Source organism: Octopus bimaculoides, chromosome 7, assembly GCF_046866305.1.
Source record: "Octopus bimaculoides isolate indiv1 chromosome 7, ASM4686630v1, whole genome shotgun sequence".
Taxonomy (NCBI): Eukaryota; Metazoa; Mollusca; class Cephalopoda; order Octopoda; family Octopodidae; genus Octopus; species Octopus bimaculoides.
The window spans coordinates 3172422-3194474 of record NC_142934.1 but is presented as its reverse complement, the minus strand read 5'-3'; the positions used below and the strand labels follow the sequence as shown (position 1 = coordinate 3194474).

General features: G+C 37.1%; 1 protein-coding gene across 2 annotated transcripts; it reads right to left on the bottom strand.

The window, feature by feature from the left end:
• Positions 1-18: 18 nt before the first annotated feature.
• LOC106871589 (membrane cofactor protein) lies at positions 19-21697 on the bottom strand. Of its 2 annotated transcripts, none has more exons than XM_014918105.3 (7): positions 20853-21697; positions 14043-14133; positions 11325-11501; positions 9070-9273; positions 6126-6329; positions 3995-4198; positions 19-1061 (listed from the first exon to the last, which is right to left on the bottom strand). In XM_014918105.3, exons 1-7 carry the CDS (start codon positions 21234-21236, stop codon positions 1048-1050), a joined length of 1278 nt encoding a protein of 425 aa, XP_014773591.2. In that variant the 5' UTR covers positions 21237-21697; the 3' UTR covers positions 19-1047. The 2 variants fall into 2 exon arrangements, with proteins under 2 accessions (XP_014773591.2, XP_014773590.2); XM_014918104.3 differs by having other exon boundaries at positions 19-981; positions 20853-21692.
• Positions 21698-22053: the final 356 nt, after the last annotated feature.

The window sequence follows — 22053 nt, the reverse complement described above, 5'->3', positions numbered from 1 at the left end:
AAACACAAACCAGCAAAATTCACACGATATTATTTATTATTTATTGAAAGGTGCTCTGGTGAAATACATATAAAAACAAGATAACCAGTTAAGAATTAACAAACTGCTGTTCAGCATTTACAAATAAAATTGAAAAGTTATGGTTTATCTAATTGTTTTAAAAATCTATTATTGTTATAGGGTTTTAAACAATAAGCAAAAAGCCAGATTATAGAGAAGGCAAGCACGTAAGCATGTTGGCTCACTCAGCAGTGGTACATTGGTAGCAACAGCAGAATGTGTGACTAAATGGATTTTAATGTTTTGTTTCTAGCTGTCATTTTAATCGTCTTGGCACGTCCACTTTAAGTGACACTGAGGTTCATAAGATAAGTATGAAGAATACTCAGAAACAGAACTGGTACATTTGATTCTTCTCGTCATACACCGATATTATGTGAGTATAAAGAATTTTAGATTGAACGGCCTGAAAATAAAATAGATTGGTTCAAGGACGATATTTCATTTTGTGATCTAAATACTCAAAAACAGAGCTGGTACATTTTATTCTTCTCGTATGTGCACTTATATCTTTGTGCTTATGATTACCAGTGTTTGAGTCGTGCTCCTTATGTGAAAGTGAAACTTAGCAATTCAGTAAACAGCAAATGATAAAATCAGTGCCAAACTGAAATATATACTTGGATTGACAGGATAGATAAGACGTCTTGATGGTGGTGCCCCAGTATGGCATAAACGCAATGAGTGAAACAAGTAAATGAATATTTTTAAGGTTTAGAGAAGTGACTAAATTTATAAGCATTTATTGCAGTGGAAGTGATAATGGTCAACAGAATCAACAATAGGTAATAATAGATAAACGGTCAAAATAGTCATGTTGTACTTGGTTTTCATCCTTGACTTTTCTTCTGGTGGGAAATTGTATTTTCCCCCTCAATGCTGCATGCTGTTGTCAATTTGGAATAATATTCATTATGAGCCCTGTAAGTCAAATAATAATCAGCAGTGAGCACAGACAAATGTGATGTTTCCAAAAATTTCCAAAATCTATCCATCAGTTCCTGTGGAAACAATTTATAAGACAAATTTAAACACACTAAATTACTTCAATGTTATTATTATCTTGTAGAAACAGATAAAATTTTAAACACAGTATATTAATATATAATCAATATAATATATTGATTATATATATTATATAATCAATATACTATATAATCAATACCAAGGCGGCGAGCTAACAGAAACGTTAGCATGTTGGGCGAAATGCTTAGCGGTATTTCATCTGTCTTTACATTCTGAGTTCAAATTCCACCAAGGTCGACTTTGACTTTCATCCTTTCAGGATTTGTAAAATAAGTACCAGTTGCATATTGAGGTTCATCTAATCGACTGGCCCTGTCCCCCAAAATTTAGGGCGTTGTGCCTAGAGTAGAAAAGAACATATGAACAATACGTTCTGTACTAATGCTTCTTAAATATATCGAACAAATAATCAACAGATGCAGGAGTGGCTGTGTAGTAAGAAGCTTGCTTTCCAGCCACATGATTCCAGGTTCAGTCCCACTGCATGGTACCTTGAGCAAGTGTCTTCTACTATAGCCTTGCACTGACCAAAGCCTTGTGAGTGGATTTGGTGATGGAAACATGCATGTATGTATGTATTTGCGTGTCTGTGTTTGTCCCCCCACCATCACTTGACAACCAATGTTGGTGTGTTCATGTCCCTGTAACTTAGCAGTTCAGCAAAAGAGACTGATAGAACAAGTACTGGGCTTACAAAGAATAAGTCCTGGGGTCGATTTTTTCAACTAAAGGCACTGCTCCAGCATGGCCACAGTGAAATGACTGGATCGAGTAAAAGCATAAAAGCATACATGGTAGAAGTTGACTCGTGACTTTTCTTCTGAAGGAAAACCTGTATTTTTCTCCTCAATGTTGCATGCTGTTGTCATTTGGTCCAAGCAAGTCAAATAGTGGTCAGTGGTGAACACATACATGCTGGTATCTACATCCATACAACAGGAAAGTATCCAAATCCTCCGTGACATTCGTTTGTGATCTGAATGTTGATGACTGTGATCTCGTAACTCACACTGAAGAAAACCTGTGACTGCTTGTCAGTCATCATGTGATGAGTTGGGACTTTAGAGAAGATTGCAATTATGCTGCAACCAATACCAGAGGAAACCATTTATCCAACCATTGATATACGTCAAGGGTGAAAAGCTAAAAGTCATGGATATGTTAGTCTGCCTTGGTTGTACACTATCTATATTTAATACACCTGACGAAGAGGTTGGTTATAGAATTTCTAAGGTCTATGGTGTGTTTGGACAGCTTGAATCGAGGCTTTGGTTGCAGTTAGACATGAAAGTAACAATGAAATTTGTGGTCTATGAAGTATGTGTCTTAACAGTGCTTTTGTTTGGATGCAAGACCTTGTAAACCTCTTGAGGGCATTTTGAATGAGTTGAGAAATTTCATCAGCGATACCTGTGTAATGTCCTGAAGATCTCATGCTGACCGCATGTACCAGATACGAGAGTACTGCTGTCAGTGGAGATGATGAGTAACGAGTTCTTTATAATGAAGCATTAATTTAGACAATTCGGTCATCTTGTTTGTTTAGAGGATACCTGCATGTCACAACAGATACCTTATGGCAGGCTGGAGTAAGGAAATTGTCCTTAGTGCAAGCCATGCAAGTTTTTTGAAGACAGTCTTAGACACATTTAAAACTGTCAAGACACCTGGGAAGATCTTGCATAGGACAAGGAGCTGTGGAGAAATCTGGTTGATACTGTTGTGAAAGAGTCTCAAAACAACAGGGTTGCATACACTGAGTGGAAATGTGCGGGTAAATATATGGAGGGTGTGCACCCTCTTCTTGTGAAGGGCATGAACAAGTTTCTTTTGTATGACACGTGTGGTGGTGTCTGCTTCTCGAAGGCAGACCAACCCAGCCACAAGAGAAGTCAAAGAGGTACCCCTGTCTACCCATGTGATGTCCAGCATGACCTGTGATGCAACTTCTATAGCAGAGTGTATGAGTTGGTCAGTTGACTCAGTTGGCATTGTAGATCCCACTATCCAGATGCTGCTGGACGGCTGACATGTGGTCAGTGTGGAATGATTTGTAAGTCCCTTGCAAGCCTTAGATGCCATAAGAGACATCATCAGTGATGGGGGAGGCCAAACGTGAGATGTTGCTTAGAATTAAATGGTTTTATTTCCACTATGCATACATGCAGGCATGTGTGTGTGTGTGTTTGTGTTTGTGTGTGTGTGTATTTATGTCATTGTTCATGTTTATTTCAAGATTTTTTGCCAATAGAGAAAGAACTGGTTTCTAACCTTGATTCAAGGTTCCTTTATTGGAGTTTTAACAGCAACAACAGGGCATTTTTGTAAGTATGTATGTATGTATGTATGTATGTGCAGATTTGTATGTTTTATGTATGTATCCTCATGCATATAGTCACATATCTAGACATGCTCAGATTTTTACAGTTCCAGTGATGGATTGAATCTGTAGTCTTTGAATCAGCTTTCTCTTTTCTGGTTTTGAGAAGCCTAATTTCTAGGCAGTGTGTTACATATCCCAGTGTCCCAATAGTTACAGGTACAAACCTGAGCTTATAATCTGGATAGAATAACTGCAGATTTCTCAATAGTTCAGTGTAGCTGTTCTCTTTTTTACTTTTTCAGCTTTATGTTAACATCTGCTGGGTCGCTAATTTCCACAACTGTATGTATGTATGCATGTATGTGTGTGTGTGTGTGTATGTGTTTTTATGTATGTATGTATGTGTGTGTATGTATGTATGTATCTGTTGTGTTTATATCTTTGATAATTAAGTGTCGTCCAAACGAGAATGACTGATGTATGTAATGGAACTGTTATAAGCGAATGAAATAACACCTGAACTTTATGCAGCATCATTGTCACAGTTCAGTGATCAAAATGAGAAAGAAATGATGTTGTACTTACTGGAACACACCATGATGACTTTAGACCATTTTGAATCTAACCGACACTCAGAAGTCTGAGGTCCATCAGCATAGTTAAAACCATCTTTACACTTGTAAGTCACTCTACTGTTATATTTGTCAGGTACATCTGTCCTACTTGTGCTTTTTCCATTAACTTGAAATTCAGCATCAGTTATCTTGGGAGGACGACCACACTTGACATCTAATTTTAGGAAGAAAGTAACAATTAATTTCACATAACAATTCAATATACCAACAGGATGAGTAAAAGCAAATATCAATAAAAAATATGGAAGCTAATTTCTATAGTAAAAGACCCATGATATGTTCAAGGAATGGTCGATATTTTATCCACTTAACCATACTGATGTAGGCTCCTGTCATTGCTGGATTATAAAGTCAACTATCTAACGCCAGCAGACCGCATGCTCTGTCACATGAAGCATGTCTACATGAATGATGTGACTAGCTAATGGAGGTCACAATATTCTCACCTGCCTTTAAATTCCCTTCTTCTCCAATATAGATGACCCTCTTCATCGATTAGATACACTTAATGCATGTGGCCTTGTGTGTTTGCTGGTTGGCAAGGATATGGCACAGTGGGGGAGCACTCCCCAACATGAAAATGCAGCTCAAAGCTTGCCGTTTTAACACCGTTGTTGAGATCCAGAGCGAATCACAGAAGATCCTTGACTCATGGAAAATGACTTCCAGGCTGGATTCAAAAAGCAACAGGAATGCTGGGACCAATGTATTGCTGCACAAAGTGACTATTTTGAAGGGGTTGATGTTAAATAAGTTATATTTTGTCAAGCATAACTAGTCAAAGAACTCTTTGATACCATCTCATGTATGTGTGTGTATATATATATATATATATATATATATATATATATATATATATATATATATATATATATATATATATATATGTATAATTATATGTATTTCTTCTATCTTAATGAATAATAATTCTTCGGATAGAATAAATGGGTTAATAGAAACCAATGTAGCAAAGAACACAAAATAACTTTGGTGTTGTTCCTGTTTTTAAGGCAGGAACTCCTTGAAATTTTGGGTATTTGAGTATATTTAAAAATTTAAGGAATGGAGAAAACGTATGTTATAATTGCATACTTTATTCCTACATGTTTCAAAGGATTACAACCTATGTATACTCGGTCATAATGTCTTACGTTTGAGATGATTCCCATGCTTTCCCTGATGAGAAGGTTACAATTTTAATATCACAGATCCCTATGGATCACACAGGTTGTAATCCTTTGAAACATATGTAGGAATAAAGTATGCGTTTTCTCCATTCCTTAAATTTTTATATATATATATGTATGTATGTATATATATGAGGGAATTCCAGGCAGTTTCTGTCTTTCAAATTCACTTACAAGGCATTGGTTGGCCGAAAATGATAACAGAAGATACTTCCCCAAAGTATCATGCAAAATAACTGAACATGAAACCAAGTGGATGCTAAGAGAACTTCTTCACCACACATCTATACACATATATAAAATATATGTGCATATTTGTTTGTATGTACATTCTCATATATGTGTAGTCATTCTTCAGTTCCATTTCGAGATTTCTTGCCAATAGTGAAAGAGCTGGTTTCTAACCTGGATCCAAGGCTCCTTCATTGGAAATTCAACACCAACAACTGGGTATTTTTGTAAGTATGTATTCTCATGCATATAGTCACATATCTAGACATACTCATATATATTTAAATGTTAAACTTCTGGAAAGTTTTACATATTTTTACAGTTCCAGTGATGGCTTTAGATCTTTAGTCTTTGAATTAGCTTTCTCCTTTCTGGTTTTGAGAAGACTAATTTCTCCAGATTGGTTTTAGGCAGTGTGTTACATATCCCAGGACCCCAATAATTACAGGTACAAACCTGACGTATGAATGTACGGTGCTTGTGCGTTTGTGTATCTATGTCTCTGTTGTGTTTATGTCTTTGAGAATTAGGCATCGTCCAAACGAGAATGACTGATGTATGTATTGGAACTGTTATAAGCGAATGGAATAACACCTGAACTTGATGCAGCATCATTGTCACAGTTCAGTGATCAAAATGAGAAAGAAATGATGTTGTACTTACAGAGACACTGTATGGAGACATTTGACCATGTTGAATTTAACTGACACACAGAACTAGTAGATCCACTTCTATAAACATTATATTCACTACAGTTGTATGTCACCCTAGTGTTAAACTTGCCAGGTACCTCTGATGGTGCCACGCTTTCTCCATTCAAGGACAATGTAGTGTCCGGTAATCTGGGAGGATCGGCACATTTGACATCTAATTTTAAGGGAAAAAATGTCTCTATTAATTTTACCATTTATCTTTCATTGTTTGCTTGCTTTAGTCATTAGACTGTGGCCATGCTGGGGCATCATCTTGAAGAACTTTTAATCAATCAAATTGACCTCAGGTCTTATTTCCTCTTTTTTTTTAAACCTGGTATTTATTTTATTTGTCTCTTTGGGCAAAAGGCTAAATTATGGTGGCATAAATTCATCAAGACTGGTTGTCAAGCAGTGGTGGGGAACATAGACAGAAACACACATGCACACATCAGTGGTAAAGGGTCCATAATGCAGGCCAATAGAGCTTTACTCTCCTACTCACCAAAAATTATTTGTTGCCCCTCTATCTGTGAATGTGATATGAACTAATTTTAATGTGCTCTTCTACAAAGAGGCCACGCGGCAGGCTTGATACCCCTTTCCACTGGATCTGATGTTCCTTCATTAACAATACCCTGGTGACTGGCCTGCCATGATGACCATTATTGGTTACAAGAGAAATCTGAGAAAATAATAGAACCTACAAATAATGAGCTGTTTAAAATTTATTTATGAATCAGTTCAATTCTTTGTTTCTTTTTGGCAAATCCATCAAACACTTTGTTATAAAATATATCTGCACCATGCTCTACTTTCATCTTCTTAACCCTTTCGTTACCAACCCGGCTGAAACCGGCTGAAACCGGCTGAAACCGGCTCTGGCTCTGTAGTACAAATGTCTTGTTTTCATAAGTTCTGAATTAAAATCTTCCTCCAAACCTTCGTCACAATTTATGTTCCTAACACTAGCTTAATGATAACTAAGTTATTTTACTAAATTCTTTGTTATATTTATAATTAATTGAAAGAAACCCAGAGCATCTCAAAATAAATACAGTAACGAAACAGTTAATAAGGTCTTTATTGATGGAAATGAAGATCAAATTAATCTCTCTTCTCTTTGTACCAAATTAAGTGAATGTGCTTAGCAATGTACGAATATGGTATTCACATGAAAAATCTCCTTTATTTTTGCTTGTGCTCTCTTCAAATACCTAGCCATCATGCTCGTTTCATCATAAGTTTGTGTGATGAACTTTTGGCCATAACTGAATTCATTAATAGATTTTCAAACTTCTGTTAGTGATGCAGTTTTTCTGTCTTTACTGACATTGACGTATCCGAAAACCTTTCTTGAGGCCATTTTTTTCTCATCAACAAATTTCAAAACATGTGACAATGGAGATTTCTTCAGAAGGGCCATAGTCTTATCAAAAATAACAGCAACAAATGCTGTTTTTTTGAATATCACTTGAAAGTTCAGAAAATGGTCTGTTGGCATTTTTCTTCACAAAATCTAAAAGTAATCTTCCACTACAACTTCACATATAAACAGAAAATATTGTTTGATTCTTCAGTTTCATCATGTCCTCCAAATTATAATTCTTCACAGCACAAAATTTCAATACAGTGAATTAACCTCTTCAATATATCAAGATTTTTCTCAACTGATCTCAAATGGAACTGAATTGAAGCTACTTTCCAGTGATCAATCGCTGTATCAATTTGTTGTCACCTACAGGTTTTCAGAGCAATTACAGAATTTAGATGGTTCTAAGATTTTATTGCTTTGTCAAAACTAAAATCAAATTATGCAAATCCCAGTAGCCAGGAGTTGACCACGTATTCTTATGCTGACAAAATAACAGACATGGGAAACAGAAAAATTTCTTCAGAATGGTACATCCAGTCATTCACCCCTACAGTTCATAAGACGTGGAGTCAAAATAATGATGACATTCCTCGTTGCCCATTTTTGTTTTGATTTGCATTTCAATCTTTGGTTTCTCTTTTCTTCTTATCTACAAAAGCTTCTTGTTGCAAAGTTTGAGAAAGTAGAGAGAAAACTGAGCTAATGGACACTTTTGCCATCCTGGAGGTGAATGAAAGCAGGAAAAATGTTACTGGCTTTTAATTTTTTAAATGAATCAATGTTTTATTCTAACAAAAAATTTAGGTGCTCTCTTTTAATTAGGTGCTCTCTTTTAATTAGGTGCTCTCTTTTAATTGTGTCAGTCATTAGACTGCAGCTAAGCTGGGGCACAGCCTTGAAGAATTCCAGTCGAATGAACGGTTTCACCAGTCCTCAGTCAAATCGTCCAACCCATACTAGCATGGAAAGCGGACGTTAAACGATGATGATGATGATGAACCTTTTTTCCAAGTATTGGTCCTTATTCAACTGCTAAGTTACGGGCATGAAAATACACTACCATTGTTTGTTGAGTGATGGTGAGGGACAAACACTAGCACACACACAGACATATATCTAAAATGGGCTTCTTTCAGTTTCCATCTCCCAAATCCACTGACAAGGCTTTGGTCAGCTTGAAGCTATAGTAGAAGATATTTGCCCAAGGTGTCACACAGTGAGACTGAACCCATGACCAAATACTTGGGAAGCAAGCTTCTTACCACACAACCATGCTTGATTACTCCTTTAATGTAAACTTTCTTTTAAGTAATTTTGAATATGTAAAATTAAATTTTAAAGCATTAACATGGATGAAAACTTTACTTTTTGAATTACAAAAAAAATAAACTTTGCCAATTGCTTCTTTTTGCTCCAAGTATGAACTGGTCAATAAAGGAATCCCTGGAGTTACATGAAAGTAACTATTGCAGGTCATGCCCCAGCATGGCCGAACTTCAATGATCGAAACCTGTGAAAAAAAGAATATAGTTGTACTTACAAAGACACTGGATAGTGGCAGCTGCCCAATGAGAATCTAGCTGACATGTGGATGTTACAGATCCATTTATTTTGACATAATCTTCAAGACAGCGATATGTCACCTGACTTAGGTAAGTGTGAGGTACATCACTTGGATCGATGGCCGCTCCATCAACAACCATAGTAGTATTTGGTATAACAGCAGGAGTTCCACATTCGATTTCTAATTTAAGAAGACAATGACAATTTCAGGTATAAAATCAATCAGGACTTCATTTCATTATTGGGAACCAGTAAAAGAGTAAAAAAGAATACAAAATATGAAATAAGATGTCCCTGGATGAAACATTTATCTAGAAATGAGTTGCACCATATTTAAGGAAAAATTAACTTTTTTTTTATGAGATTATTACTATGGAATCCAAAGGTAATCAACAGATCATGCAGCTTACCAGGATTAGAGAAAGATGAACATTTTTGCAAAGATATATTCAGTTAAATACATTGCAGTAAATGGAAGACAGTATCAGCTGGTAGAAGCAGTTCAGTTGGTTGACCAACATTTTATGAGTGGAATTTAGTAGACAGAAGTAGCATAACCACTATATAAGCAAAAATATTTTAAACACGTTGAAACAGAACAGACTTGATGCAAAATCATTAGAAATGTGTCAACATTGATCTGTTTGATTGTCATGAGCAGAATACGTGACACACTCATGTAATCACACGAAAAACACAGGATATAAACGTTTTCAGTTTCATTTGGGTAAATACACAATACGAAAAAGGTGGGTATTGTTAATGGAGCATTAGTATAGCTGAATACATACATACATGCATACATACATACATACATACATACATACATACATACATGCATGCATGCATGCATACATACATACATACATACATACATACATACATACATACATATTTATCAGTGTCTCAACAGAACTAAAAGACGTTGTCATACACCAGTGATCACAATGTGCTTTCAGTTGTTTTTTTATTGCATCATTCTTTATCATTTTGTCCCAAATTGTTAAATAAAATCTTCTTGTTGTTGTTGTGGAGGCCTTCTAAATGACCTTTTCGATCTCTTGAATCAAAAATTGCACAGACCCACTTGTTGTTTGTAAACCTTGCAGCACGTCCGACCCAGTGGAACTTGCGCTTTCTGTATTCTGAGATTATGTTCCTCACTCCGTTGCTTCCTCGGATTTACCTCATTGTAGATTTGCTCTCAAAACAATACTCCAAGCATGGTTCTTTCCATGGTCTTTCCTATTTCGTAGTATCCCACAACTCACGTGTGTAAACGTGCGCTGGTAGAACAGTGCAAATAAAGAGACTGGCACGAAAGGGCTTGTCCAGTTTTCCTTTGAGCACATCCATTACTGAGCTAAACACTTCCATCCTGCCCAAATGTTGATGTCAACATCAACAGTGAACTACTAAGACATGTCCAATTCACTGATGGCATTGTACTCATCGCTGAAACAACAGATCAGCTACATACAATGCTGATAGTGTTGAACATCCATAAATCAACCTTAAAAGCAAAATACACACAGTCCAAAAACACAACACAAGGTGAAATAGAGGTGGGAAGCAATGAAACTGAGGGGGTAAATGAATATGTGTACTTAGGGCACACAGTGAATAACTGCTGAGATATGGTTGTTCAGTTCCAGGATTAGGCGATGCATCATGTTCTTGAGCAAGGCCCTTCATTTGTTGTTGTTCCAGCCCTACTGAGACATAAATGAGTGCCAACTGGATGTTGATATAATCTGTCTGTCTGTCGTTCTCTCTCTGTTTCTCTTTCTCCTTGCCTCTCAGTCTCTCTCTCTCTCTCTCTCTCTCTCTCTCTCTCTCTCTCCTGTTATCATATGATGGATATGTTACTGGATCAAGGATGAAGGAGCTGAGAAAGTGTCTATATCTACTGGTGACTACATAGACAAACGGTTCTCAACCACAGCCCCAAGAGAGCACGCGGCCCTCAAGGGTCCTTCCAGTGGCTCCCAACAATCTTCTCTCTATAAATATAATAAATGTTTCTTTAATTGGTCTACGTTTTACTCTCCCCCACCACCACCACCACTAAAAAAATCCAGATTTTGGATCTAGCTCATATGTAAAAGGGTTGAGAACCCCTGATAGAGATGCCTAAAAAAACTAGCTTTGTTATGCAACCAGAGTCACCCATTAGAGACTGTACTTTATACACCCGCATACACATGTAAATACATAAAACACACGACTTACGTTGGCATTCTGCATGCACAGCAGACCATTTTCCACTTAAAAGACATGTTGAAGTATTTTCTCCCTCTGTAAATCTATAGCCTACTTTGCAGAAATACTGAACTTCATTCGAGTATTTTGTGCTAGGAACATCATGGAGCATATTTCTATATTGCAAAGGGTATCCACAGTCAATATCTAAAAAAAAACAAAATGAAATATGGAAGATTAGTTGCAGTTTTCAAGCTAACTGAGATCGTGATACAAGTTCGATTGATTCCCATTGAAACAATTTTTACTTTAAGTTATATTTTCAAACAAGGGAATCTGGCACCCCCACTCAGCTTAAAACAACATCTTCCTTTGTTCGAAAATATAAAGACACAAATTGTGTTGTATAGCCAGCTGGAGACGATGTCTCCTGGGGCTAAATTACAGCAACATTAGTCCTAAACCAGGACTGCGATGTTATGTTGGCAAACAACCTTTACTATAAACCTGACATGGTTCACAATTGCATGTACTGTGTTATACTGGATCAGTGATGAATGAATTAACATGTATTAAAAAACAAAAGAACACAACTGCTTTACATGATAAGATCTGATTAGAGCCAACAGAAAGGATCATGGATAAAAATGCTACCTTTTATTTTTTACTGTTTCAGTTATTGGACTGTGGCCATGCTGGGGCACCACATTGATGGGTTTTAGGAAAAGAAATCGATACCAGGACTTATGTTTTTCTTTTTTATGTATGTCTGGTATTTACCGAAGCTCTCTTGCCAAGTTGCTAAGATATATAAACCAACAAACACCAGTTGTCAAGCAGTGATGGCTGTCATAGTGTATGTCTGTATGACAAATACACACACACGTGTGTGTGTGTGTGTGTGTGTGTGTGTGTGTGTGTGTGTGTGTGTGTGTGTGTGTGTGTGTGCATATATATATATATATATATATATATATATATATAGAGTTATTAATATCTCTAAGTCTCTCTAAAGGAGACTACGGCAGCGGTACTGGAAATTAATAGTTATCGCCAAGCCAACATGGCAGTCCCAAAATTAGGACGAAAGCTGCCGTGAATTAGCTCCAAGAAGCCATCGCCTCTAGCTAGCTATGTGACACACGAAACCTGTGTCCTTTATAACCTTCGAACAGGGGAGGTCAGCAGTGTCCCCCTGCTGGTTTGGCATCTGCAGACTAGACTAGTTTCAGGGTGTTGCCCCTTGTCAATGCAGAGTAGCCAAGCCTTAGCCAGGCGGCGCTGCTGACTATCTGCTCGAAGGTTATTTATCTAATTTCAGTGGAATCTATCCACTGGTTTTCAGAAATAGAGTTATTAATATCTCTAAGTCTCTCTAAAGGAGACTACGGCAGCGGTACTGGAAATTAATAGTTATCGCCAAGCCAACATGGCAGTCCCAAAATTAGGACGAAAGCTGCCGTGAATTAGCTCCAAGAAGCCATCGCCTCTAGCTAGCTATGTGACACACGAAACCTGTGTCCTTTATAACCTTCGAACAGGGGAGGTCAGCAGTGTCCCCCTGCTGGTTTGGCATCTGCAGACTAGACTAGTTTCAGGGTGTTGCCCCTTGTCAATGCAGAGTAGCCAAGCCTTAGCCAGGCGGCGCTGCTGACTATCTGCTCGAAGGTTATTTATCTAATTTCAGTGGAATCTATCCACTGGTTTTCAGAAATAGAGTTATTAATATCTCTAAGTCTCTCTAAAGGAGACTACGGCAGCGGTACTGGAAATTAATAGTTATCGCCAAGCCAACATGGCAGTCCCAAAATTAGGACGAAAGCTGCCGTGAATTAGCTCCAAGAAGCCATCGCCTCTAGCTAGCTATGTGACACACGAAACCTGTGTCCTTTATAACCTTCGAACAGGGGAGGTCAGCAGTGTCCCCCTGCTGGTTTGGCATCTGCAGACTAGACTAGTTTCAGGGTGTTGCCCCTTGTCAATGCAGAGTAGCCAAGCCTTAGCCAGGCGGCGCTGCTGACTATCTGCTCGAAGGTTATTTATCTAATTTCAGTGGAATCTATCCACTGGTTTTCAGAAATAGAGTTATTAATATCTCTAAGTCTCTCTAAAGGAGACTACGGCAGCGGTACTGGAAATTAATAGTTATCGCCAAGCCAACATGGCAGTCCCAAAATTAGGACGAAAGCTGCCGTGAATTAGCTCCAAGAAGCCATCGCCTCTAGCTAGCTATGTGACACACGAAACCTGTGTCCTTTATAACCTTCGAACAGGGGAGGTCAGCAGTGTCCCCCTGCTGGTTTGGCATCTGCAGACTAGACTAGTTTCAGGGTGTTATATATATATATATATATATATATATATATATATATCACATACATATATATATGTACATAGGCTTCCTCACAATTTCTGTCAACAAAATTCATACATAACACATTGGTCAGCTCAGTGTTATAGAAGTCCTTTGCCCAATGTCCTACACATTGGGAGTGAATCTGAAACAATATGGTTGGGAAGTCAGCTTTTAAATCTCACAGCCATGTCTGAGTCTGTAAACTTTCTTCAGACATGTGTCACAAGTAAGTCAAAATACCAAATCTTCGACAGAGCAACTTATACAAAGAGAAAGGTAAACATTAATTCCTTCACACCATTTCATGCTTCTTTCAGAACTATCTCTGCTCTAATTGCTCAACAAGCCATTTCTTGAGAAGGAGTTGGAAACTAAGCTTTACCATTACTTACCCAATGGGAAACAAAAATGACCGGACCTGTTTGCGTTTACACACATTTCGTCTGCAGCACAAGGGCGATAAATACAAGGTGAGCTTGTTATCTGTGAAGATATGGAGAAAGTAGGAATTATAATAAAATTTATAATAAGATAAAAGTTAAACACAAAGATTCTGAGAATATTTGATAGGATGTGTAGCTCAGAGATGAAGGAGACCCTCTAGGTCAAGCCATGACACTGCATTGGCAGGCACAGATCTTGTACTACAGACAAGTGTTTAGAATGTCACAGGAAAGAATCACAAGACGGATTCTCCAAGCCAAGCCAACCAGCAGAAGACCAAGGGGCAGACCAAGAACGAGATGGTCGGACAATAACCATGGCCTCAGTTGGTCAAGGTTGGGAATCCAACCAGAAAATGTAATGACAGCTGCTTCAAATAGGACCCTATAAATGAGGTGCTCAAGGACTTTACCTTCATGATACTCCAAGAAATAGTGGGTGAATGAAAGGACGGATGGATTCTGAGAGTTCATAATCATGACAAGATAATAATGAAAAAAAAAAAAACAGTAGAATGCAAACAGGATAATCACATTGAATATGGTAAATATACAACCATTTCTTTATTATTTGCACTGTATTTTGATAGATTAAGCCATCGCTGGAAGGTTCCAAGGATACACCAGTTTTACTATGAGAAGTTGCTAGCTCCTCACCCAGCCTTTTTCCAGTTTGGAGAAAAGGATGCTATAAGTGGCTTCCCACGATCTTTCTCAATATGCAATGTGGGTGATTCCAATAGTGATAAAGTCTGCAAAACAGAAGAATCAACTTTGGTACTTAACACTAGATAAATGGAAAGTAGAACCAAATACTCTGGGATTTGAACTCAGAACTCAGAGAACTGGAAAAAATCCAGCAAAGAAGTTTGATTCTCAGTAACTCTTCTAAATTGTTGTCTTATTCTGGATGAAGTTTGTCGGGCAGTGGTCAGATGCAAGTAAGAACTGCAGTTGTCTGTGAAGACATTGCAAGAATGGGGGAAAGTGATAGAGGTGTCTACAATTATTTGACCTAAATTCAGCAGATCTGCAGCTTCAGGTGGCTGAGAAATTATGAAGGTATCAGTTGGAGAAATACAAGAACAGGTTGTACTGTTTCACCTGGCTGAGACTCACATTGAACTCAGCATCCAAAATCATGGAAAAGGCTGTGAGGGTGGGTTTGGGAAAAGTGGCCAAGGTGAAGCAGGTCACTAGTTCTTACATAGGTTATATTCAAAGGTTGAGGTCAGTGTAAGAGAAGGGGTCGTAGGTCATCTTAGGAGATTCAAGATATCTACGAAATAATTGGAGGCTACAGAAGGGGGAGCTGCCCTGGGGCTTCATCTTGAGAGAGAGACAAAATAAGTAGATTAAAGTTTCAGTAAGTGGGAAATTAGTAAGTCATTAGCCCATTGCAGGATGACTCCAGATGGCTTGCCGCTTTATCAAAGAGTGCACCAAAGGAGTGAGTAAGAGATAAGATGGTTGTGAGACGTTCTGGGGAGAACGAGAATAGAGCACCCAGTGAAGGGAAGTTTGCATGTACCCAAATCAGAGAAAGGGATTGTATAGTATGACACGAGTAGTATAGTGATAGGAATTGTTCTAGAAATGAGAAGTGTTGAGATGGAGGATACAACATGGCTCATAAAGAAGGACAACTGCAACCACATCAGTGGTTTAGCTGCCACCACCACCGCTGCTGTTGCTGTCGCAGCCACTACCGTCGCAACTGCCGCCACAACCACCACCACCACCACCAAAACCACAATCTCCTACACCACTGCCGCCATTACCACCACTGCCACCATCATTGTCATTGATTTCTTTCTCATGCTTGCGTTATTTACTGTGAGGAACATTGATCTTTGTCAATAAAGAAGGATCAAGTTCAGTCATGAAATGTCCAAGCATGGACATCTCCATACAAACCACACTCATTCATGTTCGTATACAGGAGTGGCTGTGTGGTAAATAACTTGCTTACCAACCACATGGTCTCGGGTTCAGTCCCACTGTGTAGCATCTTAGGCAAGTGTCTTCTACAATAGCCTTGGGCCAACCAAAGCCTTGGGAGTGGATTTGGTAGATGGAAACTGAAAGAAGCCCGTCGTATATCTATATATATATATATATGTCTTTGTGTCTGTGTTTGTCCCCCCGCCATCGCTTGACAACCGATGTTGGTGTCTTTACGTCCCCATAACTTAGCGGTTTGGCAAAAGAGACGGATAGACTAAATACTAGGCTTACAAAGAATAAATCTTGGGATCGATTTGTTTGACTAAGGGTGGTGCTCCAGCATGGCCGCAGTGAAATGACTGAAACAAATAAAAGAAAAAGAATATATGCTACGTAAACACACCCTTGCAAACATATACACAAAGGTATGGCCTGACTCTCCAGCCTGCTCACGAAATTAACATACAAATGGCTGAGTATTCCACAGATATGTGTACCCTTATTGTAGTTCTCAGAGAGATTCAGAAAGACACAGAAGGTGGTGAGGATGGCCCTTTGAATCGAAGGTAGAACTCATTTTTGCCAGCTGAGTGGACTGGAGCAACGTGACACCAAGGGTCTTGCTCAAGGACACAATGCACCACCAGGAACTGAACTCACAATCTTACGATTGTGAGCCGAATGCTCTAAAGACTTAGCCACATGCTTTCACTATATACAAACATTCATACACATAAACATACATAAATACATACATGCATGCATACATAATGAAATCTATCTGAAGGCTAATCCGAAGGACAAAGAAATAAAAACCTATAATATGGTAGAAGCCATAGCTACTCATAATGAAAAGGAATCCTGGTGGAATGTCCCAGTGAAGACCTCAATAAAATGTAAGCACAACAGACCTGACATAGTGATTTGGGATAGAGAAGAGAAACTGTGCACAGTTGTGGAAATTAGTTGCCCAGTGGATGTTAGCATAAAACTGAAGATCAGTGAAAAAGAGAACACCTATGCTGAACTATTGAGCAATCTACACTTACTTTACACAGATTACAAGTTCAGGTTTATACCTGTAATTATTGGGGTCCTAGGATATGTAACATACTGCCTAAATACCAGTCTTGAGAAATTAGGCTTCTCAAAACCAGAAAGGAGAAAGCTAATTTGAAGACTACAGATCCAACCAATCATTTGAACTGTAAAAATCTGTAAAACTTTACAGAAGTATCTTATTTAAATATATATGAGCATGTCTAGATATGTAACTATATATATGAGAATACATACATAAAACATACAAATCTGCACACATACATACATACATATATACACACATACATACATACATATATTGGAGCACTAGGTTTTGTTAGTAAATGCTTAAAGGAGAATCTGGATAAACTGGGATTTTCAGAAAGAGAAATCGATCGGATGATTCATACATTGCAAGTGCAATCTGTGAGTGGAACAGGAAGAATATGCAAGACTTTTCTCAAGTTCCAAATGTGAATTTGCCCGTTAACTACATCCCAAAGATAGAGCCTTGTATCTTTGTTCGAAACCGGCTCCCTCCTCGGTGGAAGATTTATAGTAATTAAAATATAAAAGAGACATGCATACACATACACACATTACAAACAAACATGCATACATACATACATACATACATACATACATACACGCATACAATCACCAAGACAGCATTGAATGTAGATATTGGTCAGTAACATTCAGATTGAAGACCTGGTTCAAATCCATGGAAAGAAGTGGTAATGGCAAAAAGTATACAAGGTCAAGATAGTGGCAGCAAGCAGAGTGATGGATTAAATCTAGGGATCAGCAACACAAACAGCTTTGTTCACAATGTATCACTTGACCAGTGACAATGGCAGAAGAAACCGTGTGGCAGCAAGATAAAGAACCCTGTCGCCGGAAGAGAAGTGGTTAATCACACGGCCAGACTTACACCCCTGTACTTCAACAAGCGCCCATGTCTATGTCTTTCAGTCAGAGGAATCAAATAAATGGAAGCGAATCAATTTAACCCTTTTATTACCAGCCTGGCTGAAACTGCCTCTGGCTTTGTAGTACAAATGTCTTGTTTTCTTAAGTTCTGAATTAAAATTTTCCGCCAAACCTTAGTCACAATTTATGTTCCTAACACTAGCTGAATGATAACTAAGTTATTTTACTAAATTTTTTGTTATATTGGGCTGGTGCATAATTATTGTGGCTTTTTTCAATAACTCATATTCAACAAAAACAATAACAACATGTAACAAAAACATCTTTAAATGATTATTCTGGAGCATATTCACCATCTACTGCAATTACTGCTTCCCATTTGCTTGGCAGATGGTCAGACCGTCATTTAAAGATGGTTTTATTAAATATTGTTATTGCATTTGTTGAATAAAATTTGTTGAAAAAAAAAAGCTGCAATAATTATGCACCAACCCAATATTTAAAGTAATTGAAAGAAATACAGAGCATCTCAAAATAAATGCAGCAACGAAAGGGTTATACAGTTCATTTTAGTGTAGACCAGATCAATAATATGGAAATAATACAAAAATTTTGTTGTTATTCATGTTGCATTACCAGTTACACCGTGTGACTTTGATCAGATGATCAATTTCTGTGTATTATGTCAGGTTTCTTCTTCCAGTTGTTAACAATAGGTCATTGGTTAATTACATTTGATCATACTTTTTATTGTCATACTTCTGTTCAGTTAAGGTAATTGCATTCATTAATGTTGTGATGGTCGTTCTTTAGATTACTTTTTATTGACCAAACTTGAGTGATATTTCAAAAACGAGATGCAACACACACACACACACACCTCTGTGTCAGTGCGTGTCTGTCATGCAAAAATTGGAAAAGTGAAACTTCAAGTAGCAACTTGCAAAAATTCATCTTCAAATCAAACCTCTCACCTCCCGCACTCTCTCTCTCTCTCTCTCTCATACGTAAAGGACAAAGTACTGAGAGGACAAGCAATATGCAGAGCTTGAGAAAATCTTCCCAGCTTACAAGGCATGACAGGACAAGCTCTCAAAGTATATTCTATATACACACTAAACATAATTTTACCAGTTTCAGAAAATGGTTTCTAAAAAATTATCTCTACAAGATGCTTGAAGTTAGATTTCATTTCAAAACAAAACCAAAGAACAAAAAAAAACATAAATAAATAAATATATATAACTAATTTACTTCTTCCATATTGATTTAACCTTGTTCACTATAATACTCTATTTCAATATTTTTAGCTTGTAACTTTTAATAATAATATTAATGCCGTTAACTTAGGGATTACTTTACAGGTTTTGTCTCTTTATATATTATTTATTTCTTATGTTTATTTTTATTCCTTATAATACTTTTAGGTACTTTTTTAGGAATTTGACCTGAAGAGTAACTGATTTTGGGAGTAAAATCATTTTCCCGTTCTAATGAACTTGGATAGAATTTTTTTTTGATTTTATATAGTCCTAATTCAGCCATGAAATGCGCGTAGTCTATGTACAAGCACTGACTTTTATACTTTTATACATTATATTATTGTATTAATTTTTACTGTCCAATTTATACTTTATTTGATTTTTAGATTAATATTTTTATGATGAATGTTTCTTTGTATGATATATTATATATTATTAAAATTATTAAAATTTTAGATTAAAATAAGTATTTATATGGTATATGTCTTACAGCATGGTTTTGGACGGGTTCTTCGTTGACTGAGTTGTAGAGTGGTGGTTCATCTCTAAATTAGTTATATACATATATATTATATATTACAAAATTCGGTCTGATATTATTCTGAATTTTACCTGTAAGGTTGGAATAATTTTTTATTCCCTAATATTATTACTATAAATAATATAGTTATAGGAAGCATCAGATATAGTGTGTGTGTATATAGTCCCATGTGTGTATATAGTCCCATGTGTGTATAGTGTTTCATGGACTGTGAATGCAGAAGACACGAGAGAGCTGAAAAGAAATGAAGACCTCAGATGTAGTGTGCAAGAGAGAAGACTGCTTGTATGATCATGTGATGTGAATGGATGAAGACAGCTGTATAAAGAAGTGCCGATCTCTAAATGTGGATGGAACCTGTGGAAGAAGATGACCAAGGAAGATGTGAGATGGAATATTGAAAAATGATCTTTGAATGTTGAGCCTCACCAAAGAGATGACAAACAACTGAAGCAATTGGCCATTTGTTGCGCTTAAGGCCATGAAAACGTATCATTTATGTCCAAGATACTGCACACATTCTGTCCCTAACAAAGCCCTCCTCTACATCTCATCTTTTTGACATCTAGCCCCACCAAGCATAAAGTTACCTTCCTCCTCGGTTGGAGTGGTGGGGTTGTTTTGTGAATTGCTTGGTGACCTCACTGGTGCTGGTGCCACATAAAATTCACCCCATGCACTCTGTAATGTGTTTGGTGTTAGGAAGGGCATCCAGCCATAGAAACCCTGCCAAAGCAGAGCAGTATCGAGTGGGACATTCTTCTGCTTTGCTAGCTTTTGCCAAACCCGAGCCAGCATGGTGAGAGAACACTAAACGATGACGATGACGACGACAATGATGACAATGATGTATGTATACAAACATCTCTGTTCACTAAGTCTGCTTGCATTTTTGCTTAATTTGTATTTGCGAGACAGAATAGTAACATAAAAAAAAATATCAAAATAATAATAGAACAATAAAAACAAAGAAATTGAATAATTAGAAAGAAATTAACAATTTGAAATAGATGTATAAACAAAATCACCACTTACAATAGTTATGCTTTCATAATCTGCGGTTGGGTTCTTTGACGATAATTTGCAGCGGTTATCTTCAGAATCGTACGAGAATGAATGACATGCAGAACGTCTCACACACAAATTTTCACACTCCTCTCTGGGCAAGGAATATGTTTCAAAAAATGTATCCCAGTTCTGTGAATCACTGATTTCTTTGAGTGTCAAACAGACACGCAAACAGGTAGAAATTTGGACAATAACCAGCAGGAGTAGAATTTTGACCAATTGGCCGTTCAAAAGTGGTTGGAGGGGTCCAAGCAACAAGGATTTAAATGTTGGTAGCCAGGGCTTGATGCTGGTCATGGAATACAATAATGCTGGTTTGGTCAATGAAAACTTTACTCTGTTTGACGGCATTGCAAATAATAATAATAATAATTATTAACGAAAATTTTTGTTATATTTAGGAGAATAATAACGATGTGGGATAGAAACTTGTATTTAATTGAGAACATCCAACAATCCCAAAGTTTCTGATTCCTTTTTCTTCTTTTTTTCTGTTATTCCAATTACGTTTTAACTTTGTTTGTCTTTTATATAATTGATGTTTTGAATTTCAAAGTGTTAATTGTGATTATTTTTGAGAGAGGGTAGCTATATTCATAAAAGGATGGCTAATAAAGTAACGAGATTACTTTAAATTTTGATGTTCTGTAAAATGTTTTGTGATTAAATTCAGAACGAAGATATGTTGTCACAGTTCTTAATAGGTGCTGGGTAGGTTCTTCCCATAATTTAGTGAATGTAACAATTGGCAATAGACTTGTAGTGATATGTCCTCATGTGAAAGATGGAATATATATCTCTGTATGTATCATATATGTATACGTATTTATATATATATTTATATACATACACACACACATATTTATACATATATATATATGTATATGTATGCATATTCATATATATATAAATATATATATATATATTTACATACAAATATGTGTGTTTGTGCACGTGTGTGTGTGTGAGGGAGCAGGTGGGTGAGTGGTAATCTCTGTGTTCTATTCACTGTTCGCCCTCTCCTATCTACCTCCAACCACCTCCCATCTTATCACCCCTCCTCTCTCACAACTCATTCCTTCCAACTTTGTTCAATTGTTTATTTCTCTTCCTTCTCTCCCTCTTACTCTATTTGTAACATCCCCTCCTCCTCTTCTCCCTTCTCTTC

Coding starts and splice junctions, on each gene's coding strand:
- LOC106871589 (XM_014918104.3), bottom strand. CDS start 21,236: ATGCCGTCAAACAGAGTAAAGTTTTCATTGACCAAACCAGCATTATTG. Junction 11,502..14,042: donor TCATTTTTGTTTCCCATTGG/GTAAGTAATGGT, acceptor GTTTTTTTTTAG/ATATTGACTGTGGATACCCT. Junction 6,330..9,069: donor TGCCACTATCCAGTGTCTTT/GTAAGTACAACT, acceptor CCTTAAAATTAG/ATGTCAAATGTGCCGATCCT.